Genomic DNA, 17,273 nt, shown 5'->3' with positions numbered 1-17,273 from the left:
CACCCCCCACCCCGAGAGGTTGTGCTGTCGTTGGTGTAGCAGCCGTAGCAACACAGGGGCAGAAAATTAGTCAGTGAGAGAGAAGTATAGAGAGACAGAGAAAGAGAGAGAAAGAGAGAGAGAGAGACACCCTGAAACGCCAGTATTGAGGACTGACTCTGCTAACAATAGCCAAGAGATACCATAGTTCTCCCCACAGTGCACTCCATGTGGAAGTGATCCAGGACAAACATTTGGATGTCATGTGTCTAGTCTGGACCCATACACACTCCCCCCCCCCCACTGACTCTGTTATACCGAAGTGCTAAAGAAGAGGCAATACCATATGAAGTGCAGTCACTGCGGTCAAGGGCACACAGGTTGCATAAACAAATCAAATGTCAGCAGGATGCCCAACCAACAAACTGCCATGGAACAAGAAGCAAAAGTTTTTTTTTAAAAAGTACCTTCAGCGTGGTGCCACAGAGGAAGGACACTAGCTAGTGTCCAATTTGAAGTGACCGCAAGGAGTACTCGATCTACAGGCAACCCGATAGCGAAGAAGACAACAGAAAATGAAGCAGGACGACGTGCTGGCCAACCAGAAGCAGGCAAATCAGAGCGGTGTTGGACTAAGTCAATGGTAGGTCCAGGTAAGTACGGGGCTGGTTCCAAGCCCCTTTTAAGTTTTTTATTTTTTTTTATTTTTTTTTTACTAACAAAAGATTTCAGAAGCGTACATGCAGGCGACACGTAAAAATGTGATGGGTCCTCCATTTTCTTCTTCAGCTATTTGCTTTGTCTCCACAGCCTGGATGAAGTAAATGCATAAAATGTTCTGACAGGGATCCCCTTGGGCAATGAACCTGTTCGCAGTAGCCGCTCCTCCGAGTGGATGGAGGAGCATCGCTCCTGCCAGCTGCGGCAGCTGCAAAGGCTTTACCAGAAAATGATCATAAACTTTGTTTATGATTGTTTTTTTGTAAAGGGAGCGGGGCCACGGGGCTGAAGAGCAGCTCAGCACTCCCCCTCACTGCACATGTATGTTTGGCCAGCCGTCTCGGGCCGGCCAAACACACATGCAACATAGGCTCTCTCAAGCAAGCACAGGCTCCCAGTCTACCTAAGATCGCCCTGGCTGGGCGCTCCCAGCAAATCCTGAAACTGCCCTGAGAAGCGTCAGGATTGGCATAGGGCAGGATAGGAGCCTGAGCCTGCAGCATCCGGCGACGGAGAGGAGCGGCGCAGCACAGGGAAAGGTAAGTGTTTTATTTTTTCATTACATTAAATACATGTTTATTCAACCCCTCCTCCTCGTGCGCCGCCCCATCCCTTAAGTGAGACTCAAGCCACTACTACCTGTTCGGTGTCATAAAGGCACCGGCCACAACAGTGGATTTTAGAAGCGATGACTGGCCTGTTTTACCATTCTGATAAACTAATCTATCCGAAGTAATTTGAATTTCAAACTTTTAAGATGCTTTAAAATAGATTGTTGATCAGTTGTGGTCCAACTTTAAAGAACTATATAAAACGTTTTTCTCTATATACAATTACATAGTCCATGGTAACAACGCCAGAATATAATGCCCAGCCATACAAAGAGTGGGTGTCAGGCATTATAGTCAAGCTAAATGATTCACTTGCTCATGCTACCTTGGCATCTGAGAAACGGTAACTTTTTTAACTTTTATATTTTGTTTTACATTTGTCTTATTTTTTAAGCTTGGTCAATGTTTCACTTTTCATCTACCTTAAAAGGTTGGAATAGTTTCCTAATTTTAAACATTTCTCTTGACAACATCACCACCGACTTTTAATCTAATTCAATCTATGTATCTGCTATTCCATAAAAGCTGTATTTAATCAGCAAATCAAGCTCTCCGACTCGGAATACTTTTTGCATAATTTCTTGCTCTTGTGTAGTTGAAAGTCGTATAACATTGTCTGTATGTAATAAAATGACCGAATCATGCTATCAAATGTAGGTACGTTCTTCATAACTGTGAATGCCATGAAGGTTATCCACTCCCAAAAATGATCCTGGGAAAATGCTTCAAGGAACAATTATAATATAAGAGTGAAAAAATCTGCAACTTTTTACATTTACTTGTCTATTACAACAATAGTTTCGTTTGGAGACGTTCGATACTTACCAACAAAAGGCAGCAATACACTCTTTCCCATTCCTATGCCAGAAGAGTTGCAGCCTGGACTTTTACTGCAAAAGAAGGTAATTTGGCAATTAACGAAATGTTAAATTATTTTTATCCTTCACAGTCACTGCAAAGTCTTAAGAAACAGAATAGCAGCAAATATAAAACAAGTTTAAAAAGGGAACACTTCAGACAGTGCAATAACTTTTGTGAATTCTATAGATTTCAGTTGATTTTGCAAATTATATTTTAATACTGGCTAGTAAACCTACTCTTTTAAAGATATTGGGGGTGATTCTAACCCTGACGGGCGGCGGAGGCCGCCCGCCAGAGTTCCCCCCTCCAGAATACCGCACCGCGGTCACAAGACCGCTGCGGTTATTCTGGGTTTTCCACTGGGCTGGCGGGCGACCGCCAAAAGGCCGCCCGCCAGCCCAGTGGAAAACACCCTTCCCACGATGAAGCCGGCTCCGAATGGAGCCGGGGGAGTGGGAAGGTGCGACGGGTGCAGTCGCACCCGTCGCGAATTTCAGTGTCTGCAAAGCAGACACTGAAATTCTTTTTGGGGCCCTCTTATGGGGGCCCCTGCAGTGCCCATGCCATTGGCATGGGCACTGCAGGGGCCCCCAGGGGCCCCACAACACCCCATACCGCCATCCTGTTCCTGGCGGGAGAACCGCCAGGAACAGGATGGCGGTATGGTGTGTCAGAATCCTCATGGCGGCGCAGCGAGCTGCGCCGCCATGGAGGATTCCATAGGGCAGCGGGAGACCGCTGGTTTTCCTCTTCTGACCGCGGCCAAACCGCCGCGGTCAGAATGCCCTGCGGGGCACCGCCAGCCTGTTGGCGGTGCTCCCGCCGACCCTGGCCCCGGCGGTCTATGACCGCCGGGGTCAGAATAACCCCCATTGTCTGTTCGTGTGGATTGTACAGCTACAGATAAAGCAAACTAAGTATCAGCAGTTGCACTGAAGCAAAATTTGAAGAAATACGAGTTATTGTAGGAAAGTGGAGTACTATGTTTTGTAGGGGTTAGTCCTCACAATATAATTCACTCACAATACCACTGAGATGGTCCTAGGATTCACAGTAGTAAATCGCTAGCTCATTCCTGGTAGTGTGGAAAAGAGCAGTCAGGGTTTAATTGGAGAACCATGTGTTAAGCATTTCACAGCACACACATGGACGATAAGTAATTGACACGACTCAAAAGAAATCCAACGCCAATTTATAAAAATAGAGCTTATTTTTATATAAATTTATACAGTAAAACAAACAGTATAGGTTCAAGAGAACTAGAGATATTGATTTTGGAAGCAATGCAAAATCACTGCAGAAACTGCATTTGAACGTTGGTTTGAGGTCAATGGAAAAATGTCATATTTTGCAAAAATGCACTTAAAAGACGAGTTGCATGGAATCCTTGGGGGGTTAAGCTGTGCAATTCCTGGGACCAGATCATGAAAGTCAGAGCAGTTTTACCTGGCCCGCTGCCTCCGGGTGCTGAGTTGTCCTAACTGTCTGTGGTGCCGAACAGGACTCGCACTGGTGCTAATTTTACCATACATTTGGTGCTGTGACAAAGGGAGATGCAAAAACTCAGCTGTGGGGTCGCTACTGATGTCGGTCACAGGTGCTGGCCAGTGCTCTCTTCCTGCAGGGTCTTCTTGCAAGATGCTGTGGAGACATCTGGAAGTCCGGGGGAGAGTGTAGAGTGTTGTAACTTCGTGAAAGGCTGAGCTACAACTCCCACAATGCACTGCACCAACTGGATTAGGTCAATTTATTGAAGGACCCGAGGGGCGGCAGTTCTTTGGTTCCAGAGCCTCTTTTTACCTGCAGTTTGCAGGGGACTGGGGCTCCAGTCTAAGAGAGGGTACACTTCTGGCTTCCACTGGGGTCCCTCTGGTCAGAGTGAAGAGTTTCTGTCAAGGACGAAGGTAGATCACGCAGTTCCCAGTCTGGTGCCTCAGTCCCTCTTTTGCTTTGGAGCAGTGTGCAATGTCCGGTTGTCAGTCATGCAGAGCTTCTGTATGTCCTTTTTTTAAGTTAGTCCATTAAATCTGAGGTGCTGGCATCCGGGGTGTCCCTTGAATCCTAGATTTAGGGAAGTTAGAGCTGTTGTGGCTAGTGGCTTATGGACAGCTAGCTCCTGCAGGTAATCCAACCCTCTGGTGACCACATCCAGTGAAACAGGTCCCCTTTAGCTAACCAGAAACCTTTATTTCGCCACTTCTAAGATTGCAGAAATCTAAATTTAGAGCATAGACGGAGCTGCTCATCCAAAAGATATGATCAGCCTGCTCAGGGTGTGCACAGTCCTGCATACCTAATTTCCTACCAGTCGACAAGCAAATGTGCATGGGGGCAGGAGGATGGCTGTTTCCTCACTGGAGGACAGCACTGAGGGCTATCAGGGGCAGTGACGCCTTTGAAGCTAACCACCCTGATGGCTCTATTCACAACATGGCTGAAGGGAGGGAGGTGTGACCTCCTGCCCACCTCAATCCTTTGTTCTGACCTCTAGGAGTGCCCATGCTTCCTGGCAGGAGGCCAGAACTCTGTCTTGGCGAGAGCAAGTGCAGGAAAGAGCATGGGCTGCTCAGCCAGATTACAAAGCAGAGTGGCAAATAGGTAGTCAACTACTAGTGTGCCACCTGGGTACATATCAGCCATTCCTTGACACCAGGTTCATGTTGGAAGAGAGAAAGCATGTTGTTTGACACCAAACTCAACATATCTAGGCAGTACCATCACAGAGCTAACAGCCCTGGTCAATCGGGGCTTAGGTCCCCTGTAATTCTATGGACCGGCCTGCACTTATAGTGTACCTTAATAGAAAGGGTGCTATAGAGGTATATCTGCTTGTGCTTACATGCCTGCACCTCAAATATAATGCACTGTGCCTCCTGGGCTGCAGAGGTTTTCCTTAGTGGTGTCTGACCTATATGTAAAAGGCAGTGCATGGGACTGTGCCACTCATGTTGAGGTTACAGTCGAACTCGAGGAGTTTGCACCGCTCTGGCAGTCTGCAATGGAAGGCCTGCCATCAGTAGTCCGCTTTGGTCACCTAGGGAGGCACAACCTAGTGCTGCAGCCCTCAGGACCCCTTTACCACTTATGCCCTCGGAACTCCTTGTGCCAGCGGCAATTAGGAATTCACTATGTCAACATGACAATTTAGAGAGAGATCATATACACTGGGGCCTAGTTAGCAGGTCTCTGTGTTCTACCAGAGTTGAAAAACTAGCAGTTAGGGGTTCAAATGGAGGCAAAAAGCGGCGGGGGCATCTGCAAAGAGCTCAGTTTTCTTATAATTATCACATTCACAATTGCAATTACCTTAATGCACTGGGATTGATTTATGTGGACAATCAAGCCAAAGATTAGCCCTAACTGGAATGTGGCAGATTAGCTGTAAAATGTGCAAAATGTGTAAATGCAAGATCCACTATGCAACGTGAGGACAGACACTGATGAAAGGCAACTGAAGGCAAGGAATACACCTGAATGTTAAAGGGATTGGTTTAAAGCAGTTTGTACACCATCATGCATTTTTTATTACAACTTTGGAATGTTGACAGCTCAACTGAAGACAATGAAGCAGCAGTGGACTATAAACATTGGTATAGGCCTGCTGCTCCATCTCGCCATTGTCCTAATCCATACCCTCAAACTCTCCCTCTCCTCAGCCTCTCTATGGGCTATGTGAATTGTTCATTGGAATGAGAGAGACAGAAGCTATCAAGGAGAGCTCATGGTAAACTTTCCCCTTTTCCTCCTCCCATTGTTCCCATTGTCACAGGAGCACAAGAAAGAGGTAGAGGGACATTTTGGTCAACTCATGCCCCCGGATTTTCCAAATACTGAAAAACTGTTCAGCAGTGCCTAAGGACAACAGGGCTAACTGCTGCTTCTTTCCCAGTGCTTGCTGTTTTAATACATAAATAAATGAATGAATGGATTTTATTGCTACATTGCCTATAACTATAACAATTTATCAGACATTTGGTTCCTTCACAGCAACAGGAATCTACACATAAAAGAGCACATCATAATACAGGTAAATTGTTTTACAGTTTGTCATGTTTGTTAAAGTTCTCCTTTCCTCATCTAATAAAAAATATGAAACAATTCTTTCAAAGTTGCATTCTAAAATTGAATAACAAAACATCTGTATGTAAAAATGGTAAAACATTATTAGGGCTATAGAGTGATGGTATTCAGTCGCTTAAAAACTATGGGCCTCATTACAAGTCTGGCAGTCCAAGGAATGCCAGACTCGTGGTGGTGATCAGACTGCTGCATTCCAGGTGGTTTGGCTGCAACATTGCAACCTTGGAGGTCGGGCAGCCAGGGGACCACCGTCACTGCTGGGAACAGGGTTCCCAACAGGCTGACGGGGGTCAGACTTGCGGTCAGCCACAGCAGCACTGAACTCTGCGCTGCCGTGCTGATCAAGATTCCTGCTTCTGTTAGCCTTTCCCTGGAACCCTGCCGTGGAAAGGATGGTGGAAACACAGTGCTAGGGGCCATAGGGGGGGCCCTGCACTGCCCATGCCAATGGCACCCTCGGAATGCGCACTGTCTCCTGCTAAGTGGGCTGAGGTCAATACCGTAGCACTGTTCCTGCCGGTTAGCCCACCAGGAACCTCGTAATACTATTTTTATTGCTAGGTAGTCCAGCAGGAACATCGTAATATGATGGGGGGAACAGCCTGCATCATGACAGCAGAGTCCTCCCCTCGGCCTTGGCGGTCCCTCAGTGGGAGCTCCTAAGTCATAATGACCCCCTATGTTCAAACATTTGGCAAAATGTGACAGCTGAGAAATGTTTTCGGTATTAAAACAAAGCTACAACGTGTCCCTTACAATTAGTAATATGATGTTATAAAAATACTGATTTTGAAAGTTTACTTCTTTCCACCTGATCTTTTGGACATCAACATAAAACATGCATGATACATTCCCTCCTGTAAGGAAAAGGTCTACAATGTGTGGATCATTTGAACCTTTTACCAACCTGCCTCTCAACTCCTTGATAGGAAAAATCACATAATGCATTGTATTATGTCCTGTTTTCTACCCTTCTTTATTGTCTACTTTAAATATGCTTGCATACAGTGGGGTTGAAAACTTTACTCAAGCATCAACAACAATCCTTATCAGGGTGACTCACAAAAGTCACTAAATTAACCTGTGCTTAATCAAGTAGCTTGGCACAAAGGCAGGCCTAATATAGATGCACTGTGTTAAGTGTTTTTTGCAGCACCCAAACAGTAATAAAGAGATAACAAGAAAACTTTCAAACCAATTAAAAAAATCTATCAAATAAAATGACGTCATAACTAAATAAATCCAATTAGTAGAACCAGAGTTATGAATTTTCAGAATTTTTAGTGCGATCTAGAGCCTAAAAGATCAATGTACCAACTGTGAGTAGCTGGTCGCAAGAGACCAGGGCATAGTCAAAAGTTAAGGCTGATCACGATGTAACGTGGGTCGGATACACAGGGTGGATTGGGCCAGTCCCGACTTATCTTCTGACTTAGAAAATTACTTAAACAAAAGCCCAGAAGAAGGTAGAATTTAGCATGGCAAATCAGTGGGCTGTATCTGAGGGGAAGTGCTGTGGGACAAGGTCGTGGTGAAGCCAATGATGGCAAGAAAATGCTCCAAGCAGCAAAAGTTGGATTTCCAGGCCAAAGAGGTGTCATCATCAATGGTAAGCCAGACGCGATAGAGCCTGATAAAGACTTTACCTTCAGGCTTAGACAACTGTTTGGATGTTGAAAACTTCCAGTGGGACCAAGCTGCAGACTGTAGACAAAGAGAGGTCCACAAGGCCAGATATTGTCACTGGGAGGACACATTGAACAGGATTTGCTACAGTGGAAAAGAACTTAGCAGGAGCTACTGTTAAGTCAGGCTGACTGGTGATAGACTGCAAGCAGATTAGCTGTCAGGGAAGTCCTGGTCATCTTCTGTTGATTCCTTAGGAAGTTTTCTAAGTCCTAAGTTTTAGGGTTAGGCAAAACAACACATTTAACACCCTTTCCAAGAGTCCAGGAGTCATTCCCACTCCAGGCAAAGGCTAGGTGCAGGGTTCAAGGCCTCAGGAGCTCCTTATGTCCCTGTAGATCACACAGGGGTTCAGCTGAGTAGTCCCTGAAGTCACTCTGGTAGTCCTGGGTTCACTATGTTGGTCCATTTCTCCTTCAAGCAGCAAGGCAGACTTTCAAACTGCAGGGTAGTCCTCTGGTATCAGCAGGACAGTCTTTCTTAAGTCTTCCACAGGTCCAGGAGTGTACTGAAGAGATGTAGTTGGTGCCAGCCGTTGAAATTTGAGATTCCCTGTACTACCCCCACTTCCGGTTCCGGGAAGTTCTTCCCTTCCCTGCCAAGGCTCCAAGAGGTCTGGGGTGATAAAAGACTAGTGTCAGATTCCTTTGTGTATGCTTGAGGCAAGCCCTTTAAAGTGTAGGTAGGCAGGGAACAGCTTCGCCCCAGCACACCTGGCAGGGTTGCATATTCTACCAACACCTTGACCCCTTTTGTCTCACTGTCTGGGAGGAATACACAAAACCCAATAGCAGAGCCATCCACAGTCATGTGACCCAGGACACTGGCAGAAAGGCACAAATGGTTAGGATAGGAAAATGCCCACTTTCTGTAAGTTGAATGTTCAGAAATACTACTTATATTCAGACTTTACCATTAAGGAGACTTTTAAATTACAATTCATTTGCGTTCAAGCATGATATTCCTAGCAGCTCCCAATCAAATGTTAGCACTTTTTAAAGGTAATAAAGCAAACCAATATAAGTGTATTGGAGAGGTATTTGTATTGTGTTGTAGTAGTGAAAATGAATTTCAAAGTATTTCACTACCAGGACATGTAAAACGTAAACCCACATGCCCTACCTTTAAAATACAACGCATCCTGCATTACAGGCCTTTAGGGGTGACTTATAGGTATTAAAAAGGAAGGGTTAGCTCGACAAAAGGTATATTTAGTCAGGTCAAATTGAGACTTTGAAGCTGCACTAGAGGCTGCAATGGCAGGCCTGGGAATTGTTTAAAAGTGCTACATTAATGGGTGGCACAATGAGTGCTACAGGCCCAGTAGTAACATTTAAATTACATGCCCTGGGCACATGTAGGGCCATACATTATGAACTTACAAGTAAAATAAATGTGTCAGGTGTTGGCCAGTTTTACCATATTTAGGGAGAGAACACAAGTACTTTAGCAGTTAATGTCAACAAAACACAAATTCAGAACACAAGAGGGGTGAAGGCAAAAAGATTTAGGGGAAGACCACACCAAGAATGTCAGGTCTAACACTTGGTCTGTACAAGTCTTTCATTTCATTTAATTTGCACAAAACATAGGTTCAAGCTGATGCTTTGTTCATTTTTTCTGCTGACATTGGGTTGACAATTATTCTAGAGCCCGACGTCTAGCTAATTTTACGAGGATGTATAAACACAAATCCTGCGATGCCAGCATTTTTTTGCTTTATTTCTAGGTCGAGCCTTCAACAGCGCATGCAAGACTATTGTGTATAACAAAGAGCCTGCAGCCTGCCATTGCTCTTGTCACTCCTCTTTGGTGCCCCTTAATTGGGAAGTGTAGTATAAGCCCTCACTTTCAATCACTTCCTGGAGCACGGACCAAGTACAGATTGGTTCCACTTAATTAGTAGCCATCCACAGATCACTCTTTGACTGAGGTACTGTCTCCCCCCCACACACACACACTGTCCCCCTTGTGCCTTGGGCTTTTTTCTCTTCCTATGTACCCCCTTTTCAATGTTGCTGCGTCTCCGGTGTACAATTAGAATTGATAAGTGTTTTTTGTTTTTTATTTTTGGGAGTTGACAAGCCACAAGATTTGAAATTTGGGATGTAACAACTCTGTCAGTTATATATAATTTCTTATAGGTGTGGAGACGTGTAAGGGGAGCCTGCTTGATGGTCTGCTGCACATATTAGTTTACACTTCTGGAATGAATAATTCTTGATATCCATTAATTGGAGGGGTAGTCCTCCTAGTCTCATAAGGGCATAATATGTCTCAATTTTAGTTAATAAGGGGCCGATTTATATGTTGATGTAAATGTACTCCTTCTTGCCAACATAATGATCTGCCTGCCAGATTTAAAAAAGGGTAGAACTGTGTTGTAAAAATAGCAGCAACTACTTCCTCTCTGTAATAGTAAGACCCCTCCAATGGCGTAAAGGCTGTTGAAGGATGGACAGTCATAAAGGTCAGTTTTCCATGTGTGTCACTGCCAGGAAAACCTTGGTGGTAATGTGCAGTAAAAACTGCAAAATGACCCTTTGCCATGGGAGATACCTCTCACGGCGAGGTGGGCATTGTTGTCTTTTATCTTAAAAAGAAAATCCCAGTTTGGGGTTTTGCTTTTGAATATAAAAACAAATGTAACCTTGACATACAGCTCTGTCATGTTTCACGGAGACATATGGCAACATTACAATGCATTGATAGGAACTGTCTTGATGGCGGTTCCTGACAATGTATTAAATGTTTGTCGGCCCAAAGGACATTTATAAATCTGGTAGTCAGGGCCATTGCCAGGGCGATGGAGTAAAATACTTCATAGCCCTGGTGGAAGACAGCCCGCCTGCCCGCCAAGTATAAATCGGACCCTAAGTTATGTGACCTTTCTGCAGATATGTTATTTGTCAACATTCCTTACTTTGACAAAAAGAGAAAAACATGGCGTTATGCTGTCACAGAAGAAATTATAAAACGGATCCACTGAGCGCTAACACAAGCTTGTTCTTCACGGTATCCCTTCAAGTAAGTGATAACAGCGTCTAAGTTAATGATATGCTTATGTGCTTGTTCTCCTTTTTCAGTTTTTTTTTTTCATTTTTGATCAAGGGTTTTCTACTCAAGGTGCAGTTGGTGAGTCCAGTTAAATGTTGGATCAAAATATTTTTCTAAGCTATCTCTTTTATTGTTCGCCCGTGCTAATGCTCCATGCCTTCACCAATTTTGAATCAAAATCTGTTAGTGAGGTCTGCTGTTGTATTACGTTAACGATTCTTTAGATGTTAGGACAGTTGAATGTTATAAAAATTATCGATTAATATTTTCAGGCATTAAGTGAAGGTGTACATTTCATTGACAATACGGTTGCAAGCACATTTTGTTTCTGGTCAGAAAGGTATTATGACTGCGATTTGTGTTCCTATTTTATTATTTTTTTATCAAAGTTGGAAAACCAGGTGTCCAGTGACCGCAGTTAATCCACCTGTATTTCAATTTTACGGGACTGCCCAGTCAGTAATTTCATAGCTGCGTAAAGGGATGAGCTGACTGAATTGAAAATGTCAGTTAGTACTGTGGAGGGGTACTTTCTGATGACCTTGCAGTGATGGTATATGAAAGTTTCACTTCCTCAAGCTGCCAGGCGGCCAAGTAGTTCATGGCACAACTCTGCACTATTTAAGTCATTTCTTCCCACTATATTCGTTCTTTGTTGGGGCTAAAAAAATTGCGATGGCTGAATTACAGGAATTTCATCTAAATTCTAAGTACTGAAATGGACTTAAGCAACCGTTTCCACAATTGTGTGTTGAAATGCTGTTACTTTGATAGCTGAAGCTTTCAGCGTAACCAGTTCTGCTGGTTCTACTGGCACGTTTTCTTGTTTCTGGCTAATGAATTTGCCAAACAAATGTGTCATTGTATATGATGTCCAGACCTCAAGGAACCTAAGGTCCAATGGGGACTCCTGTAAATGCACACAGTATCAAGGTGGACTTTCTTCTCTCCACGTTGAAACCTGGTTGGTAGAGTAGGGTGTAGTGTGAAGTGTGGTCATTGTGGGAAGACGTGGCTTGCATCGCCTTTTTATAGTGACTCTGCCGTTGCATTAGAGGAGCTATTTTTCACTTTTAAGCAAAGGAAGCATAAAAAGAAAGAATTAGCGGAGGGTTATTGCCAGTATATTTTTGAAAGCAGCTTTTCACGTTCTTCAACTTGGGATCTATCAAAAGATGTTAAAACTGACCCCTTACGGAAGGAAGGAAGGAAGTATAAAAGCAGGAAGAGAGATACCACCCATGTCACCGTGTAAGGGGGAGGATGTGGCCTTGTGTCTACAGCTGTTCACTTTGGAACTGGGGAACAAGGTTGTTATCCCAGTCTCGGCTTAGCATCCAGTAAATATGGGCAAATGACTTAATCTCCTCGTTCCGTCCAAAAAAAGGATATTCTGGTGCTCATGTAAAGCACCTTATGTATTTGGACCAGACTTCAGCTCTACAAAGCCACAAAAAGTTTTGGTTTAACAGGGCAGTACTCCGACAGTGTCTAGGATCTTAGGGATATCTCGGATGTATCCATACAGAGGGCAGCACGATGGTGCAGGATAATGAGGTTAAACCCATTCAATCAAATACAATTATTTGTTGCACTCTGGGGGCCCGGAATTTCGAGAACCCCAAATCTCAGTACAGTGAAGAAGGAAGGGAAGATCATGCACAATCAAGCATAGTGCTGATGCAGGCAAATAAAAATTAAAGGGCGGCCCTGAAGACTAAAATAGACACAGTTACAGTTTACATAATGCCTCTTAGAACTGATCTCCGGAAAGTAGCAGAAAGATTGAAAGTCAATGAAGAGACAGTTAAAACTATCACACAAAATATCACTGAGATGAGAGAAACAATGATCATCTAGATATCTAGAGTCAAAGTATTGGATGGCGAGTGGTAGTCCGGATGATGTAAAAAAAAAAAAATGTACTTCCTGCAGTAACGATCTTTCCAGTGAATACTCTATCTACCGGCAGATTCCTCACATGTAGATCAATCACAGGCATTAGACTGGATCCAGAAACTTCAAAAATCTAATGTTGCTGGTGGGGGTTCTTGCTTCATATCAATGCCAGAAGTGGTGTCTGGTGCTTTCATTGAAGCCGTATAGGGCCTGCCCTGGCATCAGCTTCTATCCTTTTTCCAGCATTCAAAGCAAGAGAGGGACTACAGTGCAGTACTAAAAAATCAAAGCGGAACCTTATCAACGTTCTCTATAAGACATCCATCAAACATGGAGGTGACAGGTCAGTAAGGAATCTCCAGTATTTGGAGTATCCACCTGAAAGAGTGTTACTATGGGCAACTTTTTCTGATGGATCCGTCTACTTGGATATTCCTCACCTGTAGAATAGATAACATAGAAATATCCTGTCCTTGGAGGTGAGCTGATGGGCAGCTAGACAAGGAAGTCCTCTAGAACAGCTCTTGCAAAGTGCTCGTCCCTATGCACTTCAGAATCCAGGCAGCAGTTCTTGGCAAAAGGGTGAAGGGATGGCTACGTCACTGCCTTGCAGATCTCTTAGACACGAACGCCTCTGGCAAGGTCAGAAATCATGCATTTGGCCCTGTGGAATGGGCTCTAAGTCATCCTGGAGGATAGCAGGGTTTGATACATTGGAGAAGGTACTTTTCTGTGCCACATTTCCCTTCTTAGCATTACAGTAACTGACAAAGAGCCAGTCATCCAGTAGTATGTCTTTGATGCAGCAGAGATAGCAGTTATCCATCCACCTAGAATCCAACCGATGCACGCTCCTCTTCCTCAGTGCCATTGGCAGAGGATAGAAGGTTGGAAAGGTGATGAACTGACCTAGGTGGAAGGGAGTCACCACCTTTGACAAGAAAACTGCCCTAATTCACAACAACAATTTATTGGGATAAAAATAGGTAAACAGGGGACAGGACCTGCATTCAAACCAAGAGAGGGACTACAGTGCAGTACTAAAAAATCAAAGCGGAATCTTATCAACGTTCCCTATAAGATGTCCATCAAACATGGAGGTGACAGGTCAGTGAGGAATCTCCAGTATTTGGAGTATCCACCTGAAAGAGTGTCACTATAGGTAACTTTTTCTGATGGATACGTCTACCTGCCTATTCCTTACCTGTAGAATAAATTACATAGAAATATCCTGTCCTTGGATGTGAGCTAATGGGCAGTTAGACAAGGACGTCCTCTAGAACAGCTCTTGCGAAGTGCTCGTCCCTATGCACTTCAGAATCCAGGCAGCAGTTCTTGGCAAAAGGGTGAAGGGATGGCCACGTCACTGCCTTGCAGATCTCTGAGACACGACCGCCTTTGGCAAGGTCAGAAATAATGTATTTGGCCCTGTGGAATGGGCACTAGTCCTCCTGGAGCACAGCAGGTTTTGATACATTGGAGAGGGTACTTTTCTGTGCCACGTTTCCCTTTTTAGCATTGCAGTAACTGAAAAAGAGCTAGTCATCCATTAAGTCCTTGATGCAGCAGAGATAGCAGTTTTCCATCCACCTAGAATCTAACCGATGCACCGCTCCTCTTCCTTAGTGGAATTGGCGGAGAATAGAAGGTTGGGGAGGTGATGAACTGACCTAGGTGGAAGGGAGTCACCACCTTTGACAAGAAAGCGGCCCTGATTCACAACAACAATTTATTGGGATAGAAATAGGTAAACAGGGGACAGGACCTGAGAGTTTTTAACTTGCTCACCCATCCCGCTGAGTTGACAGCCACCAAAACAACCTTAAAGACAACAATGTAGGGACTTAAATGGAGTCCCCATAATGAAAATCAAGACTAAATTGAGGTCCCATTCAGGCACAACAAAGGTGGTTAGGATACATATTCATCACTCCTTTAAAACAATACATGACACTGGTGGACTTGACAACTTGAAAAGGGATATATGTTTCGACATACAGAGGAATGCTGACAAAGCAGCCTTCACAGTGCCTATCTCACAACCCCTGAAAGTGGGTTCTGTAGGAACTGAGACAGCTTGGCCTGCAAGGGCTCCACATTATTGCCCACACAACATGCAACAAAGTTGCTCCATCTACCCAATTAAACAGATTTGGTGGAGGGGCAATGTCCTGTCAAAATGACATCCACCACCTCCGGTAGCAGCTGTATGGAACTTGAGTGTCCCTACTCAATCTACAAGCATGTAGGTGGAGGCCTTGAAGATTGGGGTGGAGATCTATTATCTCTGACTGGTAAAGATGGTCCAGACTGAATGATAGACACAGCAGGGGATACATGGAGAAGCACAGAAGATCCATACCACACCATCTGTGACCAAACCAAGTTAATAAGAATGACTTCAGCCCAGTCTCGGGGAATCTTCTCAGAATCTGCGGAATCAAGAACATGGGGGAAATGCCTAGTGCAGCTGAAAGTTCTTCATTACCTGAAGCACTTTCCCCAAGGCTCCCCTTGATGGATACTGGAGGGCACTGAACTGCAGGACCTGTGCATTTTTCAAAGAGAACAAGTCCTCCTGAGGAGTGTCCCACTGAAGAAAAATGTCCTGCACTAGCTGTGGTAGAAAGAAGCCACTCATGGTAGGTAAGATGTGTACTCTGACTTTCGGAAAGCCTGCTAGGTGATTGTCAGTGAGCCAGATCCCTTGCCAGTGTATCCAAAAACACAGTCTCCATGCTTCAAGACAGGGGATACAAGGACCCCCTCTTGCTTATTGGCATACCACATCGGTATCATGTTGTCCATCAAGATCTCGATAGACCGACATTAGATGGAAGGAACGAAGGCCTGGAGAGAGTTGCAACAGGTTGTTGTGAAGGCCTTGTTCTTCCAGAGACCAGAGGCCTTATGTCTTCAGTTCATACAGATGGTTTCCCCACTCGAGTGTGGAGGCATCCATCACTACCAAAGTCACAGCCAGAGGGGCAGTAAAGGTCATCCTGCAGCTCAGATTCAACTCATTCCCTTAACAAACCACTTCTGTTGCAGCGCCAGGTGAGAGCTCAATGGAGCCTGACAGGTCTCCCTGTGCTGTAGCCACTGGCTGTGCCAATGCGCCTCATGTGCCAATGCACAACTTGGAGAGTCCCCGAAGCCAGACCAGACCTAGAAATCGTAGGAGGCTAAGGAGAGGAACTTTTGCACCTTATTGGAACAATGGAACAATTTCTTGAATGTTGCTGATCCTTTGAGGTGGGGAAAAGCACAGAGAAGGGTGTTTCCCAGGACCAACACCCTATGAACTGGAGTCATTTGGGAGACCAGCAGATAAGATTTGGGCTTGTTGATAGGAAAGCCCAGGTTGAACCAATTTTCATCAGCCAGGCATCCAGATGCAGGAATATTAGGGCACCCTATCTCCAGAGATCAGCTGTCGCCATCACCATCCTCTTCATGAAGACCCATGGCACTGATGTTAAGCCAAACGATAGTAGTGCAAATTAGTACTGCTTCCAGTGTGAACACAGGATAGGGATGTAGAAGTACACATCATGCAGGTCAAGGGACACCATCCAGTCTCCACATTCAAACACCCGTGGTACTTGTTCTTGAACCTTTCCTTTTTGAGAAAGAAATTTAGTTACTTGAAGTCCAGGATCACATGTAGACTGCGGTCCTTCTTGGGCAGCAAAAGACAACACAGATAACATCCTTGTCCCTTTTCCTGCTATAGCACTAACTCCACTGCTACTTTCCGTAGAAGTGCTGCCACACCTTGTTGCAGTATGGCAAAGAGGTCTGGGAGGGGAAAAGAAGGTGGAGGAGGAATAGGGAGTGGAGGCGGAAGGAAGGGAATTGTATATTCCCTTTCCACTATGTGGAAGGAACACTGGAAACCAATTAATGGCTTCCCAGGCTGTGAGAAAGTGGGACACCTGCCCTCCCACAGCCTTGGAGTGGGTTTGGGGGAGCAAACTAGAACTGCTTTCCTGGTGGTGCGGGAGAGGAAGAGGATAATGAGGAAGGCTGCAGGGTTGCTCCAGAGACCTTTCCTCTGCTTCTACCCCTTTAGTGTCTTCGAAATGGATTAGGTTGTTGCTGGGTTTGGGAGTGATATTGCTTTCAGCAATGAAAGCCTTGAAAATGTAGAAGCTGGTGAAAGCCTCTTGAGGTTGTAGACTATGGGAATGAGCTGTAGCTTTATTGGTCTTATAATGCTCCAATGCCGAATCAGCATAAGTATCAAGAAAATGTGTCCTGTCAAATGGCAGATGCATAAGATTCGCCTGGACATCTGATTAAAAGTTAGTCACTGAAAATGTTCCCTCATGTGATCTGGGAAATGAGGCAACCCCATATGTGTCTTATATGCCATAC

The 17,273-nt window shown here is 44.7% G+C and overlaps 1 protein-coding gene across 2 annotated transcripts in view; it reads right to left on the bottom strand.

The window, feature by feature from the left end:
* The window catches only part of PPP4R4 (protein phosphatase 4 regulatory subunit 4), a 1,510,494-nt gene that overhangs the window by 140,378 nt on the left and 1,352,843 nt on the right, over positions 1-17,273 (bottom strand). For both annotated transcript variants that reach the window (XM_069208239.1, XM_069208238.1), the window contains one exon: positions 2,136-2,200. In XM_069208239.1, the coding sequence (XP_069064340.1) occupies positions 2,136-2,200 (65 nt within the window). The remainder of the gene's footprint in view (positions 1-2,135; positions 2,201-17,273) is intronic.

Source organism: Pleurodeles waltl, chromosome 9 (genome assembly GCF_031143425.1).
Source record: "Pleurodeles waltl isolate 20211129_DDA chromosome 9, aPleWal1.hap1.20221129, whole genome shotgun sequence".
NCBI lineage: Eukaryota > Metazoa > Chordata > Amphibia > Caudata > Salamandridae > Pleurodeles > Pleurodeles waltl.
The sequence above is the reverse complement of the archived record's forward strand: the minus strand, read 5'-3'. Positions and strand labels throughout refer to the sequence as shown.